At 34.3% G+C, this 22,681-nt stretch overlaps 1 protein-coding gene across 1 annotated transcript; it reads right to left on the reverse strand.

Annotated features, from left to right (window-relative positions):
- Nucleotides 1-412: 412 nt before the first annotated feature.
- LOC120138313 (F-box/kelch-repeat protein At5g43190-like) lies at nt 413-1,704 on the reverse strand. Its single transcript, XM_039153819.1, has one exon. The coding sequence runs from the start codon at nt 1,599-1,601 to the stop codon at nt 507-509; it is 1,095 nt and encodes a 364-aa protein (XP_039009750.1). The 5' UTR covers nt 1,602-1,704; the 3' UTR covers nt 413-506.
- Nucleotides 1,705-22,681: the final 20,977 nt, after the last annotated feature.

Genomic DNA, 22,681 nt, shown 5'->3' on the forward strand with positions numbered 1-22,681 from the left:
TTAAAATACCAATTAACAAATATAAACATAGTAACACTTTGTATGATATACAGTGCTGGAACCATGTTAATGGTACCCCAAAAAATAGAAAATACAATTCCACTTTATACGAAAATATAAATGTTATTTTTAAAATATATTCTTTATCCATTAACAATACATATATTACATACGGAAGACGTAATTAGATTGATATAGAAATTATTATCTAAAAAATGACAAAGTAAAACCAAAATGTTTTTAAAAATTCATGGCGCAATTAAAATTTTTATTGATCTGCCTTGATTAAATATACACAACTTTTCTTAATTTATCAACAGCAAATAATTCTGAAACAAAATCTAATTGCTTAAACACAGATCCTGTGAAATAATTCCCACACAAACCATCACGATAACTACAATTGTTAAACAGCAGGAGTGCAATTCCTTTTCAAACAAAAGGCCATAGAATAATTTTTTATTGCTAAGAAAACAAGGTAAAACAGTAACAGTGAAACAAGGGAGTCAGACCAATGCATATAACTGTGGAGCAAATGAGAACCACTTAAACCCACTGCTCCACTTGTCGGGCATTAGAGGACACTTGGGCAACCAATGCCAACTCCTTCTGGAAACCTTGTAATACAAAATCTCCGGCCAAGTATGGCAGCAGACACAGATCATCCCCTCATGCCAAAAGCAATAAACTTGCTCGTAATTGTGGTAACAAACCGACAGAAATTTCCTGCACATGAGCTCAGGCAATCTTTCAAGTTCCTCCCATTTCTCCCCCTTCCCCAATTCCCACAATCTCACGCTCCTCGAAATCCCATTCCTCCCCATCCCCCCCACCAAATACAGCTTCCTCTTCACGCCATCACTCACCAGCCTCACAAACGTCAGCTCCCTCGGCATTTCGGTGTTTAAATTCCCCCATTTTCCGCTTTCCAAATCGAAGCGCACGATTGAGAACGGCTCCGGTGTGCTGAACCACAAACACCCTTTGTAGAATGCACCTTCTTGGTAGAGATTATCGACCAAGAGTTGTTGAAAACCATCGTGTCTCGTCCAAGAATGATCCTTCGAGTCATACAGGAAAGCGTAATTGGAAGGGAATTTAGAGCAGAGCATGAAGATTTTATAGCCTTTTGGAGTTGAAACCAAAGTGAGCAGCTCGAAAGTGAAAGGGAAGAAAGGGTGCTGAATAACCCTTGATGACTTACCCAACAGGTTGCATACAAGGAAAGATGAGTTGGAGAGGGAAAAGCATAAAAGTCCGTTGGACGATGAAACCAGATTGAACTCAGAAGGGAACAACAAAGAGTCGGGAACTACCAATTTACGCCATGACCCAATGGTGATATCGTACAAGGGAAAATAACTGTAAAATTGTGGATGATAAAGCAACAGAAACGAAGACAAATGCGAACCAGAAGAGTGCTTGGAAACGAAAGGAGGAGTGAATACTAGGGAATTGAAATTCTTACATGTCGACCTCAAATTCAACAAGGTTTTAAGAGGCAAAAAACAGAGAATGTGCTCCAGGAGTTCTTGTGGCAACTTGCTCCAGATTCCAGGATTCATCTCTGTTTGAGATTTCATCAAGGTGTTTACGACCATGGCTTGGCTTGGTTTTATCTTCAGATGAGACTTTAAGCTGCTCGGCGTATTTTGCAGCCCTTGAACTGAAACATGGATCGATTTTACCAAGTCTTAACGGCGATGTTTGAAATGAATTAATGGATGAATAAAGGGAGAGTAGAATAAATAAGTGGCAGCAGCATTGAGCCTCCATTGACTTGTTCATTGCCGTGTTATGCAGGAATCCGTAAAGATAATGTTTTATGAGAAGAAAAATTGACTAATCATATTATTTTTAGTTTTGATCAGTAATTACCTCAGTCTGTCGCCACATGTTTAATTTATCTGACTATTATTTAAGCAAGAGGTAGCGGCTAAGGAAGGCAGTGATGTAGTCATTTTAATATTTTGTTTCAACAAATTTGAATATGATAATTTATCGTCTCATTAAGTTTGGGTTTCAAGCAGTGAGTTGAATTTGATGTTTTCGATTGTGATCAAATTAAATTTTAAGTTATGGATTTAAAATTAAATCCAAACTCTAACTTCTCACTGGTCTAACTTGGTTGCACTTTACAGCCCTTAGGGGCTGCTACTTGTCTTTGTAAAAGACGCATCATATTTGTTTATAAGTAATTTTGAATTCAAGTAATATTTTTTTTACAATATGCACGCATATGAATTTATTCAAATAAGAAATGACATCTAATATTATGAGATCATAACATAATACTATTGTCGCAGCCGTCTTACGGGTGGGCCTGGAATTGGGCTTCGACTTGAATAAAATGTTACAGTCGCCACCAATCATTTAAAAAATATTTAGGTTGATCGGACACCATCTTACCTGATCTGTGTTTTACTAGAAATATGTCGGATTCGGAAGTCGGTTACAGTCAAAGAATGATTACACCCCTGAACTGCCCTTTTGGTACTATTTAATTTGTCGGGTGTCTTAATTGTGAAAATTAAAATTAAAATTTAATTTTAAAAATTCAATTTGAATTGCTTACCTTTGATCGATTGAAATTACTACTAAACAATTCAAAAAAGAATGATAATTTGAAAAATAAAAAGGTTTCTAAATTACTAATAAAAATAAAAAAATAAATATTAAATAAAAGAGGAAAAAAGGTTTTAAAAAAAGGGTTAAAAATAAATAGATAAATAAAATCATATTAACAGAAAGAATAATTTAGAAAAACAAATTTAAAGGAAATAAATAAACAAACAAATAAATACTAAGAAGAGTAAAAAAATGTTAATTTTTAAAATGGGAAAAAAAGAAATGTTAAATTAAATAACAAAAAAAGTGGAAAAAGAACGAAATAAAAACTTAAAGGAATAAATTTGAATATATTGAAATTCATTGATCAAATTGATGCTAAAAATGAGCTACAAGAGAAAAATAAAAAGTTAGGGGACCAATTTGCAAAATATAAGAAATGTATACAGGGATCAAATTGAAAAAATTCAAAATTTAAGGGCGAAATTACAACAGGTGACCAAAATGAATTACACATCAAAATATGAGGGACTACGGAAAAAATTTAACTATTGGCTAATTACACAGTGGTCCCTCGATTATAAATACCCTAAACCGAAAAAAATATAATTGTTAACCCAAAACAAAAAAAAACTCTCCCTCTCTCTAGAAAACCTCTCAAACCAAAACCGACCGGCCGAAGGGTGATCACCTTCCCGGCCACGATTTCGCCGCCCGCCGCCGCTCCGACTACCGGACTAACCTAGTCTGAAATACTCCCCTTGATCCCGTGAACCTGAATCCACCCTTAGAAAAACAAGATAATGCCCCAATCGTAGTAGATCTAAGCCCCAAAGTTACGACCTTTACCTTTGTTTCACGGCGATCTTTTGAGTTCCAGTGGTCGTTCCTCCTTTGATCTCACACCGATATTTGCTTTGATTTCCTTTACTTTTTCCGATGTTTATTTCTTTGTATGATTGTGTTTTGGTTGGTTCGACTGCTGGTATTTGCTTTCGTTTTTCCTATGTTTTTTGCTGGTATTTGCCTGCTCAAGATATGTTTCTCTCTTCGTTTGGTTCTGTTGTGTTGTGTTTGATATTGTTTTTGTCATGTTGTTTGGATCCGGTTGTTTTTTCAGATCGTTCATGTCCCCGTTGGTTGGCCTCACCGGGGCTTTTATAGCCCCGGTTTTGACCGTTTTGAGCCCCAAAAAAAGTGGGGTTTGTGGTTGTTCGTGAGTTGACCGAAACCCAGGATGGTGCAGTCTCGGGTTCTTCAGCTGGATGTTTCGGTCGGTGACTGGAATTTTGCTGGCGCGTGGCTTCACGCGCTACACCATGCGACGCCCTTCCTCATTACGAAACCTTAATTTCCTTTGGGCTAAACTAGGTCTGTTGGGTCAGGCTACCCTATTGAGCATTGTTTCTGGACCTTAGACGTGGACCTGGACCAAAAATTAAAATAAAATAATAAATAAAATAAACTAAATAAATAATAAATAAAATAAAATGAAACGCTTTAAAAAATCATCATAAATATATATATATATATATTGTTGAAAACATTTTGATATTTCGATATAACAAATTAAGTTAAATGAATTTTAAGATTTTCCAAAAAGATTTTCTAAGTATATTCGATATAATTATTCGAATATCAAAACATTACTCTAAATCTTTCAAAAGTCATTTTTAATCCTTACTCAAGTGTAAAATTAAGTTTTTAATCATAAAACAATTTCAAAATAATTTTACAAAGTATTTCAAACCGTTTCAAAGCCAAAAATTCTAGATTGCTCAGAGGGAACCGATTCCCCCCCAAGGGGGTACTGATTCCCCCTGAATGGTTTGGCTCCGAGAATTCCAGTATGCTCGGAGGGAACCGATTCCCCCCAGGGGGTACCGATTCCCCCCACTGTTCAACGGTCGAAATATTTGAATTTTACACTTAGGGAATCGATTCCCTATGAGGGGTACCAATTCCCCCCATGCTCCAAACTGTTTTATTAATTGATTTCACACTAAAACGGCTATATTATCTTCATTAATGATCCCCAACGTTCAGAAGTGATTCAAGGTGTATTTAAGCAAGCTTAGAAGTCATTGATCAATAACAAGAAACATCAAGCAACTAGAATCAAGAGAGAATCAAAGAGAAAGCATCATACCTCAAGTTTGAGCATTTCAAGCCTATTTTTCATTCAATATTCATTTTGCTTTCAAGAACACTTGTTGTGCTCAATTTTATTCATTCTTGAGTGTTCTTTTCTTTGTTCTAGAATTGTGAAAACAATCTACCTTGTAAGTATTTCCTTGTAAGTTTGCAAATTTGTATTGTTCTCTTTGGGAGAGAGTGTTCTCAAGAATTTGGGGTATAATTCTTGAGGGTTTGTAAGGTTACTCTTTGTCCTCAAAAGAAAGACAAATTAGTGAATTTGTGGAAAATCCTTAGTGTGGATAGCTAAGGTAGTGGACGTAGACTTTTGTTGAGAAAGTCGAATCACTCTAAATCGCTGTGCAATTTCTTTCAATTTTCTGCAAAAGCTTCCACCAAAATTTTTATTGCCAATTCACCCCCTCTTGGCCGATTTTGCCAATCGGTTAACTCAACAATTGGTATCATAGCCTAACTCATTTGAAGGTTTAATCGCCTCTTGAGTCGATTCGGGAAGAGTTACATCGATAATCAAAGCCATCAATGGCCTCTACTTCAAACTTTGACTCCGGTCTCGATTCGATGCTTGTCAGCAAGCCTCTTTTCTTCAATGGGTCCAATTATGCCTATTGGAAAAATAGGATGATGTACTTCATTCAAGCAAGTGACATGGGAGCATGGAATTTCGTAGAAGAAGGATACTTCAAGCCTCTCACTCATCCAAGATTATGGAGTAAATGAGAGACAAAAATGTTCCAGCTCAACTCCAAAGCCATCCATATCATATTTTGTGCTCTTGGACCAGATGAATACGGAAGAGTTTCATCTTGTACAACCGCCAAAGAAATATGGGACAAACTTCAAGTCACTCATGAAGGTACTAATGAGGTAAAGAAATCTAAAATTAGTATTCTAACGCATAGCTATGAAAATTTCAGGATGAAACCAAATGAAGATATCAAAGCTATGACGGATAGATTCTCAACGATTGTCAATGGTCTCAAATCATATGGAGAGATCATTTCAAATGAAAAGCTTGTGAGGAAGTTAGTCTACTCCCTCCCAAAATCGTGGCAATCAAAGAAGACGACAATCATCGAGTCTAAGGATCTAACGTCCTTAACTCTTGAAGAGCTAATCGGTTCACTCCTCACTCATGAAATGATGCTTGAAGATGAGGTGGACCTTGATAAGATTGAAGAGACACCAAAGGAGAATGAGAAGAAAAAAAAACATTGGAGTTGCTCTCAAATCCACAAAAAATGAGAGTGATTCGGATGAAGATGACGATGACAAGGAAATGGCATTGTTTGCCAAACGGTTTAGAAAAATAATGAGACCTTACCGAGGAAGAAAATTCAAACGAAATGAAGGCCTCAAAAATGAACCAAAAGAGAAGGACCTGATCATTTGCTATGAATGCAAAAAGCCAGGGCATGTCAAATATGATTGCCTACAATTGAAGAGAAAGGGTCAATCAAAGAATAAGCACAAGGCTCATGTGGCTACATGGAACGATGAAGAAGGTTCTGATAAAGAGGAACAAGAAGTAGCAAACTTGTGCTTGATGGCATTCGGGGAAGATTCTAAGGTAACCTCTAACACATCTGATTTTGTTGATTTATCCTATGATGAGTTATTAGAGGAATATAATGGGTTGGCTTCGGATTATGAGAAATTATTTTTAAGATATAAAAATGATGTTTCAAGATTGAAAAATGAAAATAAACTCATATCCAAAACCAACAACGATCTTGAAAGTAAAATCAAAGATTTGCAAATCAAACTATAAGAGTTTGAAAAGAAAATTTTGGATTTGCAAAATTTACTTTCAAAGGTCAATAATGATCATCAAAAGAAAATTGATGATCTTAAAACTTCTTTTGATAAAGTTGGAACAAAACGTTTTGAAAATGGAGAAAATTAAAAATCCAAATTTGTTAGAAAAAATTTTATAAACTACAATCATATAGGTCCCCAAAGAACCTCTAATGGAAAAATCGTTTAGAAGTATATGGGTTCCTAAAGAGCTCATTACTACTAAAGATAAGGATATCCTACACAAATGGATACCTAAGGGGACTAGGATTTTGGAAACTAATGAATATGGACCCAAAAGAATTTGGGTACCAAAAATTAGAAATTAATCTATGTTTGTAGGAAAAGGAGCATTGCTACAAGGCACGGGAAAAAAATCCAAATTCATGGTACCTTGATAGTGGATGCTCAAGACACATGATCGGAGACAAAAACCGGTTCATTGAGCTTAACGCCAAAAATAGAGGAGAAGTGACTTTTGGTGATGATTCAAAAGGTCACAGTGAAGGTATTGGTACTATTGGTAATACCTCTTCCATACAAATTAAGAATGTTTTATATGTGAATGGATTAAAGCATAATCTATTGAGTATTAGTCAATTTTGTGATAAAGGATTCAATGCCATGTTTGATATTAATGGTTGTAAAGTCATTGACATTGCATCTAATCAGATTATGCTTGTTGGTCATAGAATAGGAAACATATACATGGTGCATTTAGATTCTATTGATATGACTAATTTGTGCCTAGTTGCTAAGGATGAACATGATAGTTGGTTATGGCATAGGAGACTAGGACATGCTAGTATGAGTGTTTTGCAATGGCTAACTCAAAGTGATTTAGCTCGAGGGTTGCCTAAGCTTAAATTTGATAATGATAAAATCTGTGATGCTTGTGCTAAAGGAAAACAAAAACGAGTTTCTTTTAAATCCATTAATGACGTATCAACTAGTAGAGTATTACAATTGATCCATATAGATCTTTTTGGGCCAACTAGGACTACTAGCTTGGGTGGAAAACAATATGCATTTGTCTTGGTAGATGACTATTCTAGATATACTTGGGTTATATTCTTAAGTACTAAAGATGAAGCATTAAAAAAATTCATCATGTTTTCAAAAATAATCCAAAATGAAAAAGGTTGCTCTATAAATAGTGTTAGGAGTGATCATAGCACTGAATTTGAAAATCTTGGATTTAATGAGTTTTGTAATTCTAATGGTATTAGTCACAATTTTTCAGTACCTAGAACCCCTCAACAAAAAGGAGTTGTTGAGAGGAAAAATCGAACTTTAGAAGAAATGACTAGAATCATGCTTTGTGAAAATAATTTGCCAAAATATTTTTGGGCGGAAGCCACAAATACCGCTTGTTATATTATAAATCGAGTAATGATTAGGCCTATTTTAAAGCAAACTCCATATGAAATTTTCAAAAATAAAAAACCTAACATTAGCTATTTTCATCCTTTTGGATGTAAATGTTTTGTTTTAAACAACGGTAAAGAAAACCTTGGTAAATTTGATGCTAAAAGTGATGAAGGAATTTTTCTGGGTTATTCCTTAAATTCTAAAGCTTATCGAGTATTTAATAAAAGAACTTTAATTGTAGAAGAGTCTATACATGTTGTTTTCGATGATAATCCCCTTCCGAGGAAGGATTCTTGTTTGAATGATGATGTAGGTATTATAAGTACAAATGACGTTAGAAATGACGTTGGAGAACCATCATCAAAGGAAGAAACGAAAAATGAGGAAACTCATGATCCTCTTGAAAATCCAACCATTGAAGAAAGGGAAGTATCTTATCCAAGAGAGTACAACTATGTCAAGGATGGTGAGATTATAGGTGATCCATCCAAAGTGGTAACAACTCGATCTTCTCTTAGAAATATTTGTAATTATGTTGCATTTATTTCATGCATAGAGCCTAAGAATATTAAAGAAGCATTAAATGATGAACATTGGATTATGGCTATACAAGAAGAATTAAATCAATTTGAGAGAAGTAAAGTTTGGACATTAGTTGAAAGGCCTAGTAATAAATCTACTGTAGGTACTAGATGGGTATTTAGGAATAAGCTTGAGAAACAAGGCTAGACCTGTTGCTCAAGGGTATACTCAAGAAGAGGGCATAGACTATGATGAAACATACGCTCCCGTGGCCCGTGGCTAGGATGGAAGTAATTAGAATATTATTAGCATTTGCATGTTTTCATGAATTTAAATTATATCAAATGGATGTTAAAAGTGCATTTTTAAATGGTTTTATAAAGGAAGAAGTATATGTGGAACAACCTCCAGGTTTTGAAGATTCAAAATTTCCGGATCGTGTTCTTAAATTGACAAAAGCGCTTTATGGTTTAAAACAAGCTCCTAGAGCTTGGTATGAAAGATTGTCAAACTTTTTAATTGAAAAAGGTTTTTCAAAAGGGAAGGTTGACACTACATTGCTTTTAAAGCATAAAGGTAAATATTTATTAGTAGTTCAAATTTATATTGATGATATAATATTTGGTTCTACTAATGATGTTCTTTGCCAAGAATTTTCTAAGCTAATGCAAAGTGAGTTTGAGATGAGCATGATGGGGGAGCTCTCATTTTTCTTGGGACTCCAAATCAAGCAAAGAAAAGATGGCAACTTCATCAATCAAGCTAAGTACGTCAAATATATGCTCAAGAAGTTTGGACTAGAAAATGGAAAACCTCATGACACTCCAATGTGCTCTTCAACAAAGCTTGACTTAGATGAATGAGGTAAATGTGTAGATGTTAAATTATATAGGTAAATGATTGGCTCTTTGCTTTATCTAACTGCAAGCAGACCGGACATTATGTTTAGTGTTTGCTTATGTGCTAGATTTCAATCATGTCCTAAGGAATCACATTTACTAGTTGTTAAGAGAATCTTTAAATACCTTAAGGACACTCCTAGTTTAGGACTTTGGTATCCTAGAGACTCTAGCTTTAGCTTACATGCCTTTTCTGATGCGGATTATGGAGGATGCAAATTAGATAGGAAAAGCACCTCCAGTACTTGCCAATTCCTTGGAAATATGATGATTTCTTGGTTTTCAAAGAAATAAAATTGTGTTGCATTATCTACCACTGAATCCGAATACATTTCAGCTGGTAGTTGTTGTGCACAAGTTTTATGGATGAAACAACAACTTTTTGATTATGGAATTAAAGTTGGTACCATTCCTATCAAGTGTGACAATACTAGTTCTATTTGTCTCACCAAAAATCTCATCCAACACTCTAGAACTAAGCACTTTGAAATAAGACATCACTTCATTAGAGACCATGTCACTAAGGAAGATGTAGTTCTAGAATTTGTTGATACTTTGCACTAATTAGCGGATATATTTACAAAACCTTTAGACAAGGAAAGATTTTGGACACTTAGGAGAGAATTAAGTTTGACCAACCTATCTTCATTTAGTGTTTAAAATAATTTTAGCACTTTTAAGACTAAATAAAAAATGCTAATTTTTATTGCATTCATTGCTATTAGTTAGGGGGAGTTTATGATTCTTGATGAAAAATTAATTGTATGTTCAAATATTGTTTAAAGATTAATTTGATTGTTTGAACATGATTAATTTTCAATATATGAGTTGCCAATACCACTAGAGAAAATTAATTTAACATTTTATGTGTTTAAAATCGGATTTTAGCATTTTTGTGCAGAGGGAATCGATACCCCCATGAGGGAACCGATTCCCCCTTTGAAGGGGAACCGATCCCCCCCCACAGGGGAATCGATACCCCCCTGGGGTTCTGGTTTTATCAGGCAGAACCCTTGGTTTTGGCTCAAAACCTCTCTTCTCTTCTCTTTCGCTGTTTCCCCTCTCTACTCTCCCTATATACATTCCTTCCTCAAAACAACGTTTTTAATCGGAATTCTCTTCAAATATCATCTTCTAAACTTGCTAGCATCATTAAAATTGTGCAAACAACATCAAAATCCACTCAATCTCATCTTTCAAGGTAAATTTTTCTAAACTCTATATTTCATTGATTTTGAACATATGACTAGTTTTAATTAGTTCTAGATAGAAATAGTAATCGGACATTGATTATTTAGTGATTAGAAACTAGATATTACAACTAATTTCATCAAAAACACAAGAATTTTCCAAAAATTTTGAAATTTTCAAAATAAAAAAAAATGTTTTTCAAATTATTGTGTTTTAATTGAATTATGTTGTTGTTATGAAAACTATACATATATTGTTTTTCAAAATCTTATTTTTCAATAGTTTTCAAAAACTTTGCCTATTAGGATTGATTTAGAGAACCTTGAAATATTGAGGACTCAATTGAGTTTTGGGATTGATTGAATTGCATACATGTGTTTTCTAAATTGCAGGTTATCCATTCTATTCCGATTTCCTAAACCATGTCCAATCCTAAACGTGCTAGGTCATCATCTAGTCGCTCACACCGTCAACCAAATCCACCTCCAAATCCTCCTCATATTCCTGAAATTCCAATTCCTAATCCTAATCCAATTGATCCCAATATAACTATCCAAAATTCATGCTTCAATCATCCTGGTCCTAGAAATCATTGTTTTTGGTATTATCAATATTTCGACTCTTACAAAATTAGAGAAGAACGTATCCCTTCTCGTCAAGCTATGTTAGATATTAATTTTAAATATCTTCCTCTTTTACAAGAGTGGAAATTTGATAAACTTTGTGACCTTGAACCTATAGTTTACCATCAACTTGTTCGCATTCTTTATTATAATATCGTTTGTGTCAAAAACTGAGCTCAAACTGAGACCATATAAGTTCGTTCCTACCTCCTAGGATAATTCTTACATATTAACTCCGCTTACATAGCTAAGTCATTAGGATTAGATAACGATGGTATTTCAAATGAAAAATAAATTTTAGGTTCTCGTTATAAAAGAAGGGATAGTGCGAGTGTCTTAGACCTTCATAAACGTTTTCTTCATCTAATGATTTCTTGGTGGTTTCGACCATCCGGAGGTCGTTATTCTACTCTTAGAGCCTTGGATCTTTGGTGGTTACATTGTTTCGAAAACAGTATTAAAATAAACCTACCTCAGATCATTTTTGCTGAAATTATTGAAACCGTAAATCTTGTTCCTAACAAGAAACTCTGTTCATCTCTAGTTTACAGTTGTATTTTGAGTAATCTTTTTATTAAAGCCAGGCTTAGAGTTGGTCTAGATGCCTCCTTTCCTCTAAAGAAAAAAATTAATCTTCTTTCCTTAACGAGAGCGGGATGGATAAAGGATAAGGAAACAGGTGAATGGGTTCGATCTTCTGAAAATACTCCAGGAGCTAGTTCTTCACGAGCTCCACCAGAAGCTGACGACGATCCCGAGCTTGAACAATTAATGCGAGACATCAATGAAGCCGAAGATGAGCCTGAAAAGCCTGAGGAGCAGTCTGAGGAGCAAGCACAACAAATGCATCAAATGCCTCAATATTTTCAATCTTTTATGGAGACATTCGATTTCCGATATGCTACCATGGATTCGTGCTTTACTTCTATAGAGTCCCATTTATCCACAATGGGAGCTCAACAACTAGAAATTCTCCAAGAGATGCGCACAAACAACGCTTCGATGAATGAACGTATTGATGCACTCTCACATGAGATGGCCACTATACGAGCTCGTTTTCCTCCTCCCGATCCGGATGTTTGATTCTGTGTTTAGCTTTAGAACTTTGAGCTAAAAGATTAATGTTTCAAACATTTTGAATTTTTTTGAATTTTTGATTTTGTGGATTGTTAGACTTTGGATTTGTTTGGATGTTTGAACTTATATATTTGGTGTGGTTAAATTTATTCATTATTGCATCATTTACATCATGTTAGATATATGACCAAGTTTCCCATGTCACATTAATTATGAATATTGATTATGAAACTAATGGCTAACGTTTCTCTTGATTGTGATCTTAGCAGCTTAAACTATATATATTCAAATTGGCTAAGTGATTTGAAAACCTTGTTTAAATTCTTTTAAAATGTCTTTTTGATTTAACAAAAAGGGGGAGAAGTGTTAAATGTTTTAAATGGAAGAAATGGGAGAAGTGTTAAAGTAAGGGGAAGTAATTTCAAAACTTGATTTCAAAATCTTAAAATTAGTAAAATGTTTTGTTATATCAAAAAGGGGGAGATTGTTGAAAACATTTTGATATTTCGATATAACAAATTAAGTTAAATGAATTTTAAGATTTTCCAAAAAGATTTTCTAAGTATATTCGATATAATTATTCGAATATCAAAACATTACTCTAAATCTTTCAAAAGTCATTTTTAATCCTTACTCAAGTGTAAAATTAAGTTTTTAATCTTAAAACAATTTCAAAATAATTTTACAAAGTATTTCGAACCGTTTCAAAGCCAAAAATTCCAGATTGCTCAGAGGGAACTGATTCCCCCCCAAGGGGGTATCGATTCCCCCCTGAATGGTTTTGCTCCGAGAATTCCAGTATGCTCGGAGGCAACCGATTCCCCCCATTGTTCAACGGTCGAAATATTTAAATTTTACACTTAGGGAGCCGATTCCCTATGAGGGGTATCGATTCCCCCACGCTCCAAACTGTTTTATTAATTGATTTCACACTAAAATGGCTATATTATCTTCATTAATGATCCCCAACGTTCAGAAGTGATTCAATGTGTATTTAAGCAAGCTTAGAAGCCATTGATCAATAACAAGAAACATCAAGCAAATAGAATCAAGAGAGAATCAAAGAGAAAGCATCAAACCTCAAGTTTGAGCATTTCAAGTCTATTTTTCATTCAATATTCATTTTGCTTTCAAGAACACTTATTGTGCTCAATTGTATTCATTCTTGAGTGTTCTTTTCTTTGTTCTGGAATTGTGCAAACAATCTACCTTGAGAGGATTTCCTTGTAAGTTTGTAAATTTGTATTGTTCTCTTTGGGAGAGAGTGTTCTAAAAAATTTGGGGTATAATTCTTGAGGGTTTGTAAGGTTACTCTTTGTCCTCAAAAAGAAAAACAAATTAGTGAATTTGTGGAAAATCCTTAGTGTGGATAGCTAAGGTAGTGGACGTAGACTTTGGTTGAGAAAGTCGAACCACTCTAAATCGCTGTGCAATTTCTTTCAATTTTCTGCAAAAGCTTCCACCAAAATTTTTGTTGCCAATTCACCCCCTCTTGGCCGATTCCATCATTCGGTTAACTCTACATATATATTATATGTTTCAAAACCATGAACAAAAAATTATATATTATACGTTTTTAAAAAATATTAATTTCTTAAAAACTATATACTATATAAAATTTCAAAATGTTTTCAAAATTATATATTATATAATTATTTTCAAAAATGTTTTCAAAATTATATATTATATATATTTTCAAAAACGTTTTCAAAACTATACAATATATATTTTCCAAAAATCGTTTTCAAAACTATATATATTTTTTAAAAATCGATTTTTTAAAAAGTATATATTATATGTTTAAAACCATTTTCTAAAAACTATATATAAAAATTATACTATATAAAATGTCTCGGACGAAAATGGGTCTCTACAGCTGCCTCTCTTTGTCCTTTTTCGTGTAACAAATACTAGGGAAAAGATAAAAGGACTTAAAAGTTTTCGTTGACAGATAGCTTTTTCTCGACTTAAGCTATGTTGTACTAGGCTAAGAGATTTCCCCAGATCTTTTTCTTGACTTAAAGACCTCGGCTTAAACTTTAACCGAAAAGTAGTTCCTCGCTATCGTCGAGCTGAATGGAATCGAACTTGAAGGTTTTTGTTGACAGATAACCCTTCTCGTCTTGAGCTATGTTGTAAATTGGATATGCCCTTGAGCTGAATGGAATCAAAATCGAAGGTTTTTGTTGACATATAAACCTTCTCACCTTGAGATATGTTGTAAATTTGATATGCCCTTGAGCTAAATAGAATCAAACTCGAAGTTTTTTGTTGACAGATAGCCCTTCTCGTCCCGAGCTATGCTATAAATTTGATATACCCTTAAATTGAATGTAATCGAACTCGAAGGTTTTTGTAGACATATAGCTCTTCTCGCCTTGAGCTATGCTGTAAATTTGATATGCCCTTGAGCTGAATGTAATCGAACTTGAAGGTTTTTGTTGACAGATAGCCCTTCTCGTCGTGAGCTATGCTGCAAACAGTTTCTTTAAGTGAAGATTGGCTTCCCTTCATCGGTCTAAGCTAATCATAATTCTTTAAATGACTCCCCTCCCCGAAAAATCCAAGTGGTATATTCTGTCAGGTGGTTCCCCTTCGTGGGTCTGAACCAGGTGAGGTGATACTTGGATAACTCATCTTCCCGGGAAAGCTATGTGAGATGTTCTTCGAGTGACTCCTCTTTGTGAGAAAGACAAGTGAGGCAGTCTATCAGTCGGATATCATCTGTCGTGGATTTGAAATATGGCTTGAAAATGTTAACTGAAAACTAGCCACTCGTCGTTAAGTTAAGCTGAACTGAATCCATTCTGAATTGGCTCTCGAACCCGTCTGAAGTTGATTCTAAGATCTGTCGATCTTTCAATTGATCAAATTGGTTGAGGTATAGCTCCTTGTTGTTGAGTTAAGCAACCACCATCAATCTTTTTTGAAGGTGCTTTTGAATCGAGTATATTTCTTCTTGAAGTTGAAACTTTACTCTAAAGCTGTAAAAATTATGTATGCAAAAAAATGATAAATATGATGCTCTTAAATATATCTAAGACGTATGCAACATGAATTAGTTCTTGTTTGGTCTCCTGGATGGAGCCTCATTTTTTGTCTGATGATCTTGTCCTTGGAATCGATTATGCCCCATTTTCTTCTCGGGTTGCTGACAATGTTACAAGTTCTATCTGATCACTCGGACTATTTGCTTTCAAGAATGTGAAATGCCCCTATTATTCTGGCATTGTTTATTCTTTCTTCAATAGAGACAAAATGAGCCTCAACAGCTTCAAGGACCTTTTCATTTGAGACTGTCCTGTTTGAAAATGTTTTTCTCCTTTCTTTTACTTTAGGAAAAAAGAATATAAGAATTTTGTAAAACATTTCCCCTTAATTCAGGCTTTCAAACGAATCAAATTATAAACACGAGTTCACAGAATATCAAAGAATTAATAGCTCTTTAATGCTTTCAGAGTTATAGCTCTTTGACAAGTATCCAAATTGATAAGTTAGTTTCAAGTTGGCTTCTTATTCTCTAAGGTTTCGGCCACCAAAATGTCATTTCTTTTCTTGGTCCTGTTGAACATTGCAACATGCCCCTCTTTCTTGGCTTGGTTTTTTAATCGGACGCGGAAAAAATGACGCAACTAACATAATCCACTTCTAGAACAATTCTATTTTGGTTTTATGAAATCTTCCATTTGTTCAAGCTTCGTAGACTCCTCTAACTAAGGTAGTGCAGAAATATCAGTCTAAAAATAAAATTAATGAGTGCTCGTGTGAAATCGAATATAACATGTATTCCTTAACTCCTTTAGTCCCTCTTTACCGAAACTCCTTATTTAAATACATTTGATTTAATTTTTCATTGTCTAGCTAGCTGAATCTTATCCATAAAGCCGGGGCATTTAACCACTTGCTCTAGAGGGACAACTCAAGCTTTATTGTATAAATATTATAATCACCTTTATCAGGCTAGCTGAATCTTATCCATAAAGCCAGAGCGTTTAACCAATTGCTCTAGAGTGGTAACTCAAGTTTTATTGTATAGATATTATAATCACCTTTATCAGGCTAGCTGAATCTTATCTATAAAGTCAGGGCGTTTAAACAATTGCTCTAGAGAGACAGCTCAGGCTTTATTGTATACATATAATATTATAATATGGGTATACGGATCCAATTTCTTAAGTTTATCAAGAAGAACCTGTTATAGTCTAGGTGATGTTGAAAGTTAGAAAAATCTCATCTTTAGGGTTCAATTTCTAAGCAACTGACCTAAACTAGATTCACCTACTCGACTATTCCATCTAGAAAGATCATCATCATCATTGAACGTCCTCAAAAAATGTATAATAATGACATATGCAAGGGATACCCCATGTTGTCTGCTCCTATGAATACCTAATACCAAGCCTCTTGTCCATTCACTTATGAGGGAGAAGGCTATATCGATTCTTGCAAGAGAAGGGTATGGTGTTCGAGCATATCTTCTAGGGTAAGGTCAAGGTCTTCTTTTTATCAAATTTTATTCATGTCACTTTGTCAAAGATCTGTACTCTGAATCATTTACGGATTTTTTAATTTAGTTGATATTCAAAGAATTTCAAGTCTGCAAATTTGACTCATTTCTCGCCATCTTTAAAGAAAAATAAATTCATTTAAATATCCTTACAAAAAACTGAGAAAATATTAAAAACAAATTCAAATAAAATGTTACAAATGGAATAAAGCTTCATGATGGAATGAAATGATCTTCTTCCTTATTTGGATGCCCCCGAGTTGTTGAAGTCGATCCAATTCTTGTTACGCATTTTCTGCACGATTCTCTTGAATGCGAAACAGTTCTCAATAGTATGCCCTAGGGCACCGCCATGATATTTACAATGAGCATTTTCATCATACCACCTAGAGGAATGGGGGCTTCATGGGTTCCACCGGGTATAGTGATACTACGTGAGTGTTAAAAAGTTGTTGATATAGTTCTTTGTAGGTCATGGGAATAGGGTCGAAATATTCCCTTTCCCTTTCCTTAATAGGTTCTCTTGAATCTTGTCTAAAAGTACCTGATGGTACAGTTGTAGTTGATTTTGGGTTGATAGTTGTAACACCTTTATTGGTGTTGTAGGTGTTGACATTGTTAATCTCTCCATCCCTCTTCTTCATAGGAGGTTTTTAATGGCCTCCCCTTCCTCGATCTTACCTTGCCTTATGGCCATTTCTACTATCTCCTCGACCATGGCTAAGTCAGAAAAATTTCCAGATATGATTGCAACCAGGTACCCAAAATAAAGAGCCTTCAGTGTTTGCATGAAGAGCTTCCTGGTTTCCTTCTTATCCAAGGGCGAATAAACTTGCACAACTAAATCCCTTCATTTCTTTACTTATTGTATGAAACTTTCATTATGCTTATTCTCCATGCTCTGTAGCATAACTCGATCTGGCCTCATGTGATTGATGTGTTTGTATTGTTCCATAAATTGGCTAAATCCTTCCAAGTCTTGATATGGGATCGGCTTAGTTAATTATAGCATCGGATGGCTCGACAGACTCTCCTAGAAGCAATGGATCAGGAGTTGGTTGTTTCCTACATATCCTATCATCTTTCAGCAGAACATGGTGATGTGGATGGATGGGCAACTGTTCCCTTCGAACTTCTCAAATTCTGGGTCGGAGGAAGAACCAAGTCTGGGACTAAGCTGAGTTTCACGGCATTAACTCCGTAGTAGCCATGGTCTTCTTTAACCACCTTCATTTGGTCTTCCAGCAGCTTGATTTTCTCTTATATTTTCTTTACCTTGTCTTCCTCATCGAAATCTGGTATATAATAATCATTTGAATTATTCTCAGGGTTGGATACAGAAGTCTATATCCTTACAGTAGAAGAGGCCTTCGCTTTTGTAACGTGTGAGTCCCCTCGTAGTCCTGGTAAGATTCTAGGTGAAATAACCATTTGCGGGGTAGGTGGAATGGCTATTCCATCATACGAACCTGCCCCAGGTGCACTTTGATGTAAGCCAAATAACTTGGTAATAATCTGATCGACCAAGGACTCTTGGCTCTTAGTGATCGTATCCAGAGTACTTTGATTATTATGGCTTATCTTTTCTTCTAACTCCCTCTACAACCTCAACATGTTCTCTTCGAGCTTAGCGGTTTTTTGCTTCCATCTTCTTCTTTTTTGAACGAGTGTTATGTAGATAAGTTATGTTCAATGGTTGAGGCGGTATGTTCAGTGTTTGTTCCCTTTTTTGATGAGAAATTTTCTATTAGTTAATGCAAATGTAAAGAAATGAAAATAACAAAATGCAAAATATATCTAACTGAATTATGCATGAAATGTTCGAGGCATTGATCCAAAAATGCGTATGTTATTATAAATAATCTTTATTGAGACAAAAGTGTTATTTCTTAAAAGACAAAAAACCCCTAAAGGTACATTTTGACTAAGTCTTTTAGACCCCGAACAACTTCTGACAGGTTGACTTATCTTCTTCCTTCGTCTGTCACCGATTGAATACCCTGTCGAATCGCTCAAGCTTCTCTGGCTAAACCTTGCAAGTGACAAGGTTATTTTTGTACTTATTCCCAGAAGTATCAAATGACTGCATCTCTGGCTTTCATCATTTGCTAAACCTTTTCCCTAACGGAAACGCCATTGGAGCCCTCCATCAATAGGAACTATCTGGAGTTCATTTTCCTGTTTCCTGAATTTGTCAACAATGGCCTCTAATTTCAGGGATCGCTTTGCCATATTGTTCTTGTTATCTTTGAAGGGACTCTCTAGGTCAGTAACATTTTTCTCATCTTGCCCCTGCAACCTTTGCCAACCCATTTTTGAAAAAGTTAACTTTTGATGTACTTGATTGTGGGAACCATGTCTTCTTGATTGAATATGGCACATAGTTGCCTTGCAGATTATCCTCCTTTTCCTTCTGAGTCTTTTCTGACCATATCCGGACATCTGCGTTTTTCATCTCTTGTATTACAACCCCTTTGTCCATTAATGTAAATTATTTATGTTTAACGAGCATGTTTTTTGTGGATCAACATCTATTTTTGAATGATGTAAATAATAAAAAATAAAGTAAAAGAAAGCAAAAATGAAAGGAAAAAAGTTAGTGAGATAAGGATAAAATAAAAAAAATAATAATGAAAATAAAAAGTCCTACCCCACATGATATATACCCAACATGCTTTAATTCTTACACATACATGCTTTCTACCCCCATTCTAATTTTAAGCAAATCCTAACTGCACATTTATCTAGCTCGCATGCTTTGAACAGAAAGTAAAATAAGAGATAATCCAAGCATCCTAGGTTTTAAAAAAGAGTTTCGGGGTGGGCTCTAATTCCCTGTAGTCTCCCGATTTAGGTTCTAAAGAAGGTACCCGAGTTCTCTTTGCTGGTGCCCCCTTGGGCTTGCCAGACCCTTAGTCCTAAGCCCATTACAAGCTTATGTTGACTACGTTAAACTCGAGAGGATACATTCCCTTATGTCTATGCGGATAATAAATTCACACGAAGATATAAGGTATATGAATCCCGAATGTTACTTGCTAGGCCTATGCGGAGAATAAATTCTCACGAAGACGTCACTTTCACCCTACTTAAGAAGGGTTCGAAGCTTGGGTATAGAGCCAGAGATGAAAACTTTTTCAAAAATATGAAATCTTTGAAAAAAACGTCAATACAACTATTTATTTGAAAAATAATCAAAGATAAATAACAAGAATCGAATAATTAAATTAAAATTTAATCTGTTTTTTCGCTTAAAAAGACAACTAAATATTAATTCTGGCTTGACTCACTTACCTGTCCCCAGCATATTCACCAAGCTATCGCAGTCGTCTTTTGGGTGGGCCCGGAATTGGGCTTCGACTTGAATAAAATGTTAGAGTCGTCACCGATCATTTAATAAAATATTTAGGTTGATCAGACACCATCTTACTTGATATGCGTTTTACCAGAAATATGTTGGATTCGGGAGTCGGTTACAGTCAAGGAAGGATTAGCACCCTTGAATTGCCCTCTCAGTACCATTTAATTTGTCGGTTGTCTTAATTGAAAAAATTAAAATTAAAATATTCAATTCGAATTGCTTACCTTTGATCGATTGAAATTACTACTGAAAAAGTCAAAAAAAATGTTAAATTAAAAAATAAAAACAAATAAATAAATATTAAATAAAAGAGGAAAAAAGGTTTAAAAAAGGGTTAAAAATAAATACATAAATAAAATCATATTAATAGAAAGAATAATTTAGAAAACAATTTTAAAGGAAACAAACAAATAAATAATAAAAATATTAAAAAAATGTTAATTTTTAAAATGAAGAAAAAAAAGAAATGTTAAATTAAATAATAAAAAAAAGTGGAAAAAGAACGAAATAAAAACTTAAAGGACTAAATCCGAATAAATTGAAATTCATCGATCAAATTGATGCTAAAAATGAGCTGCAAGAGAAAAATAAAAAGTTAGGGGACCAATTTGCAAAATATAAGAAATGTATACAGGGATTAAATTGAATAAATTTGAAATTCAAGGGCGAAATTACAACAGGTGACCAAAATGAATTACACATCAAAATATGAGGGACTACGAAAATAATTTAACTATTGGCTAATTACATAGTGGTCCCTCAGTTATAAATACCCCTAAACCAAAAAAATATCATTTTGAACCCAAAACTAAAAAAAAACTCTCCCCTCTCTAGAAACCTCTCAACCCAAAACCGACCGGCCGAAGGCCGGTCACTATTCCGCCGCCCGTCGCCGCTCTGGCCACCGCCTCCGGTGGCCGGAAATAACTAACCAAGCCCGAAATACTCCCCTCGAGCCCGTGAACCTATATCCACCCTTACAAAAATGAGATAATGCCTCAATCGAAGTAGATCTAAGCTCCAAAGTTATGGCCTTTACCTTTGTTTCACGGCAATCTTTTTAGTTCTGGTGGTCGTTCCTCCTTTGATTTCACACCGATATTTTCTTTGATTTCCTTTGTTTTTTCCAATGTTTACTTCTTTGTATGTCTGTGTTTTGGTTGGTTCAACTGCTGGTATTTGCTTTCATTTTTCCTCTGTTTTTTGCTGGTATTTGGCTGCTCAAGATATGTTGCTCTCTTCGTTTGGTTTCGTTGTGTTGTGTTTCAATCTGATTTTTGTCGTGGTGTTTCGTTGTTTGGCTCCGGTTGTTTTTTTAGATCGTTCATGTCCCCATTGCTTGGCCTCACCGGGGCTTTTATAGCCCCGATTTTGACTGTTTTGAGCCCCGAAAGGAGTAGGGTTCTTCGGGATGGTGCAGTCCCAGGTTCTTCGGCCGGACGTTCCGGCCGGTGACTGGAAATCTACTAGCGTGTGGCTTCACGCGCTACACCATGCGACGCCCTTCCTCATTACGAAACCCTAATTTCCTTTGGGCTGAACCGAGTCTGCTGGGTCAGGCTACCCAGTTGGGCCTTGGACTTGGATCAGGACCAAAAATTAAAATAAAATAATAAATAAAATGAAATGAAACGCTTTCAAAAATCATCATAAATATATATATATATATATATATATATATATATATATATATTTTTTTTATTATGCTTCAAAACCATTAACAAAAAATTATATATTATACGTTTTTATATTATTTTTTAAAAACTATACACTATATTAATTTGCAAAATGTTTTCAAAACTATATATTATATATTTATTTTCAAAAAAAATTCAAAATTATATATTATATATATTTTCAAAAACGTTTTCAAAACTATATAATATATATTTTCCAAAAATCTTTTTCAAAATTATATAAATATTTTCAAAAATGCGAATTTTAAAAAGTATATATTATATGTTTAAAACCGTTTTCTAAAAACTATATATAAAAATTATACTATATAAAAAAGTCCCGGAAAAAAATGAGTGTCTACAACTATGACAAATATGAATTTATTCAAATAAGAAATATGGCAAATATGCACGTATATGATTTATTCAAATAAGAAATATGACAAATATGGATTTATTCAAATGAGGAAATATGAATTTATCATTTCCTCAAGTGTCTCATTTGACAGAGATAAAGAGATTTTTTGAAGGTTATTGGATTTTGATTGTTGGTCGCCATTCTCATTAGAAGGTTTTAATTTTCTTAGTATCTTTAGTTTTAATTTTTACTTTTGTATGAGTATTTTGGTGATTATTGTTTCCAAATTTCTTTCTATATTTTGATGCATTGTAATTTTGATTCCTCTCATTATTAATAAAATTCATTTCTCATTGTTAAAAAAATAAGAAGAAAAATCACTTCCCTCGTAGTAGGTATACCGTATACCTCTCCTTTTGGATTTATTAAGTGAAATCCAATCATAAGAAGTGTAGACTTTTCAAAAAGAAAATCAAATTAATAAAAAAAATATACTAATAGCAAAGAAAATAAATTTATTTTCTAAAATTATTCTAAAAATATATTTTAAATGTTTTCATCTACCTGATATGGT

Source organism: Hibiscus syriacus, unplaced genomic scaffold (assembly GCF_006381635.1).
Source record: "Hibiscus syriacus cultivar Baekdansim isolate YM2019G1 unplaced genomic scaffold, ASM638163v2 tig00110683_pilon, whole genome shotgun sequence".
Classification (NCBI taxonomy): domain Eukaryota; kingdom Viridiplantae; phylum Streptophyta; class Magnoliopsida; order Malvales; family Malvaceae; genus Hibiscus; species Hibiscus syriacus.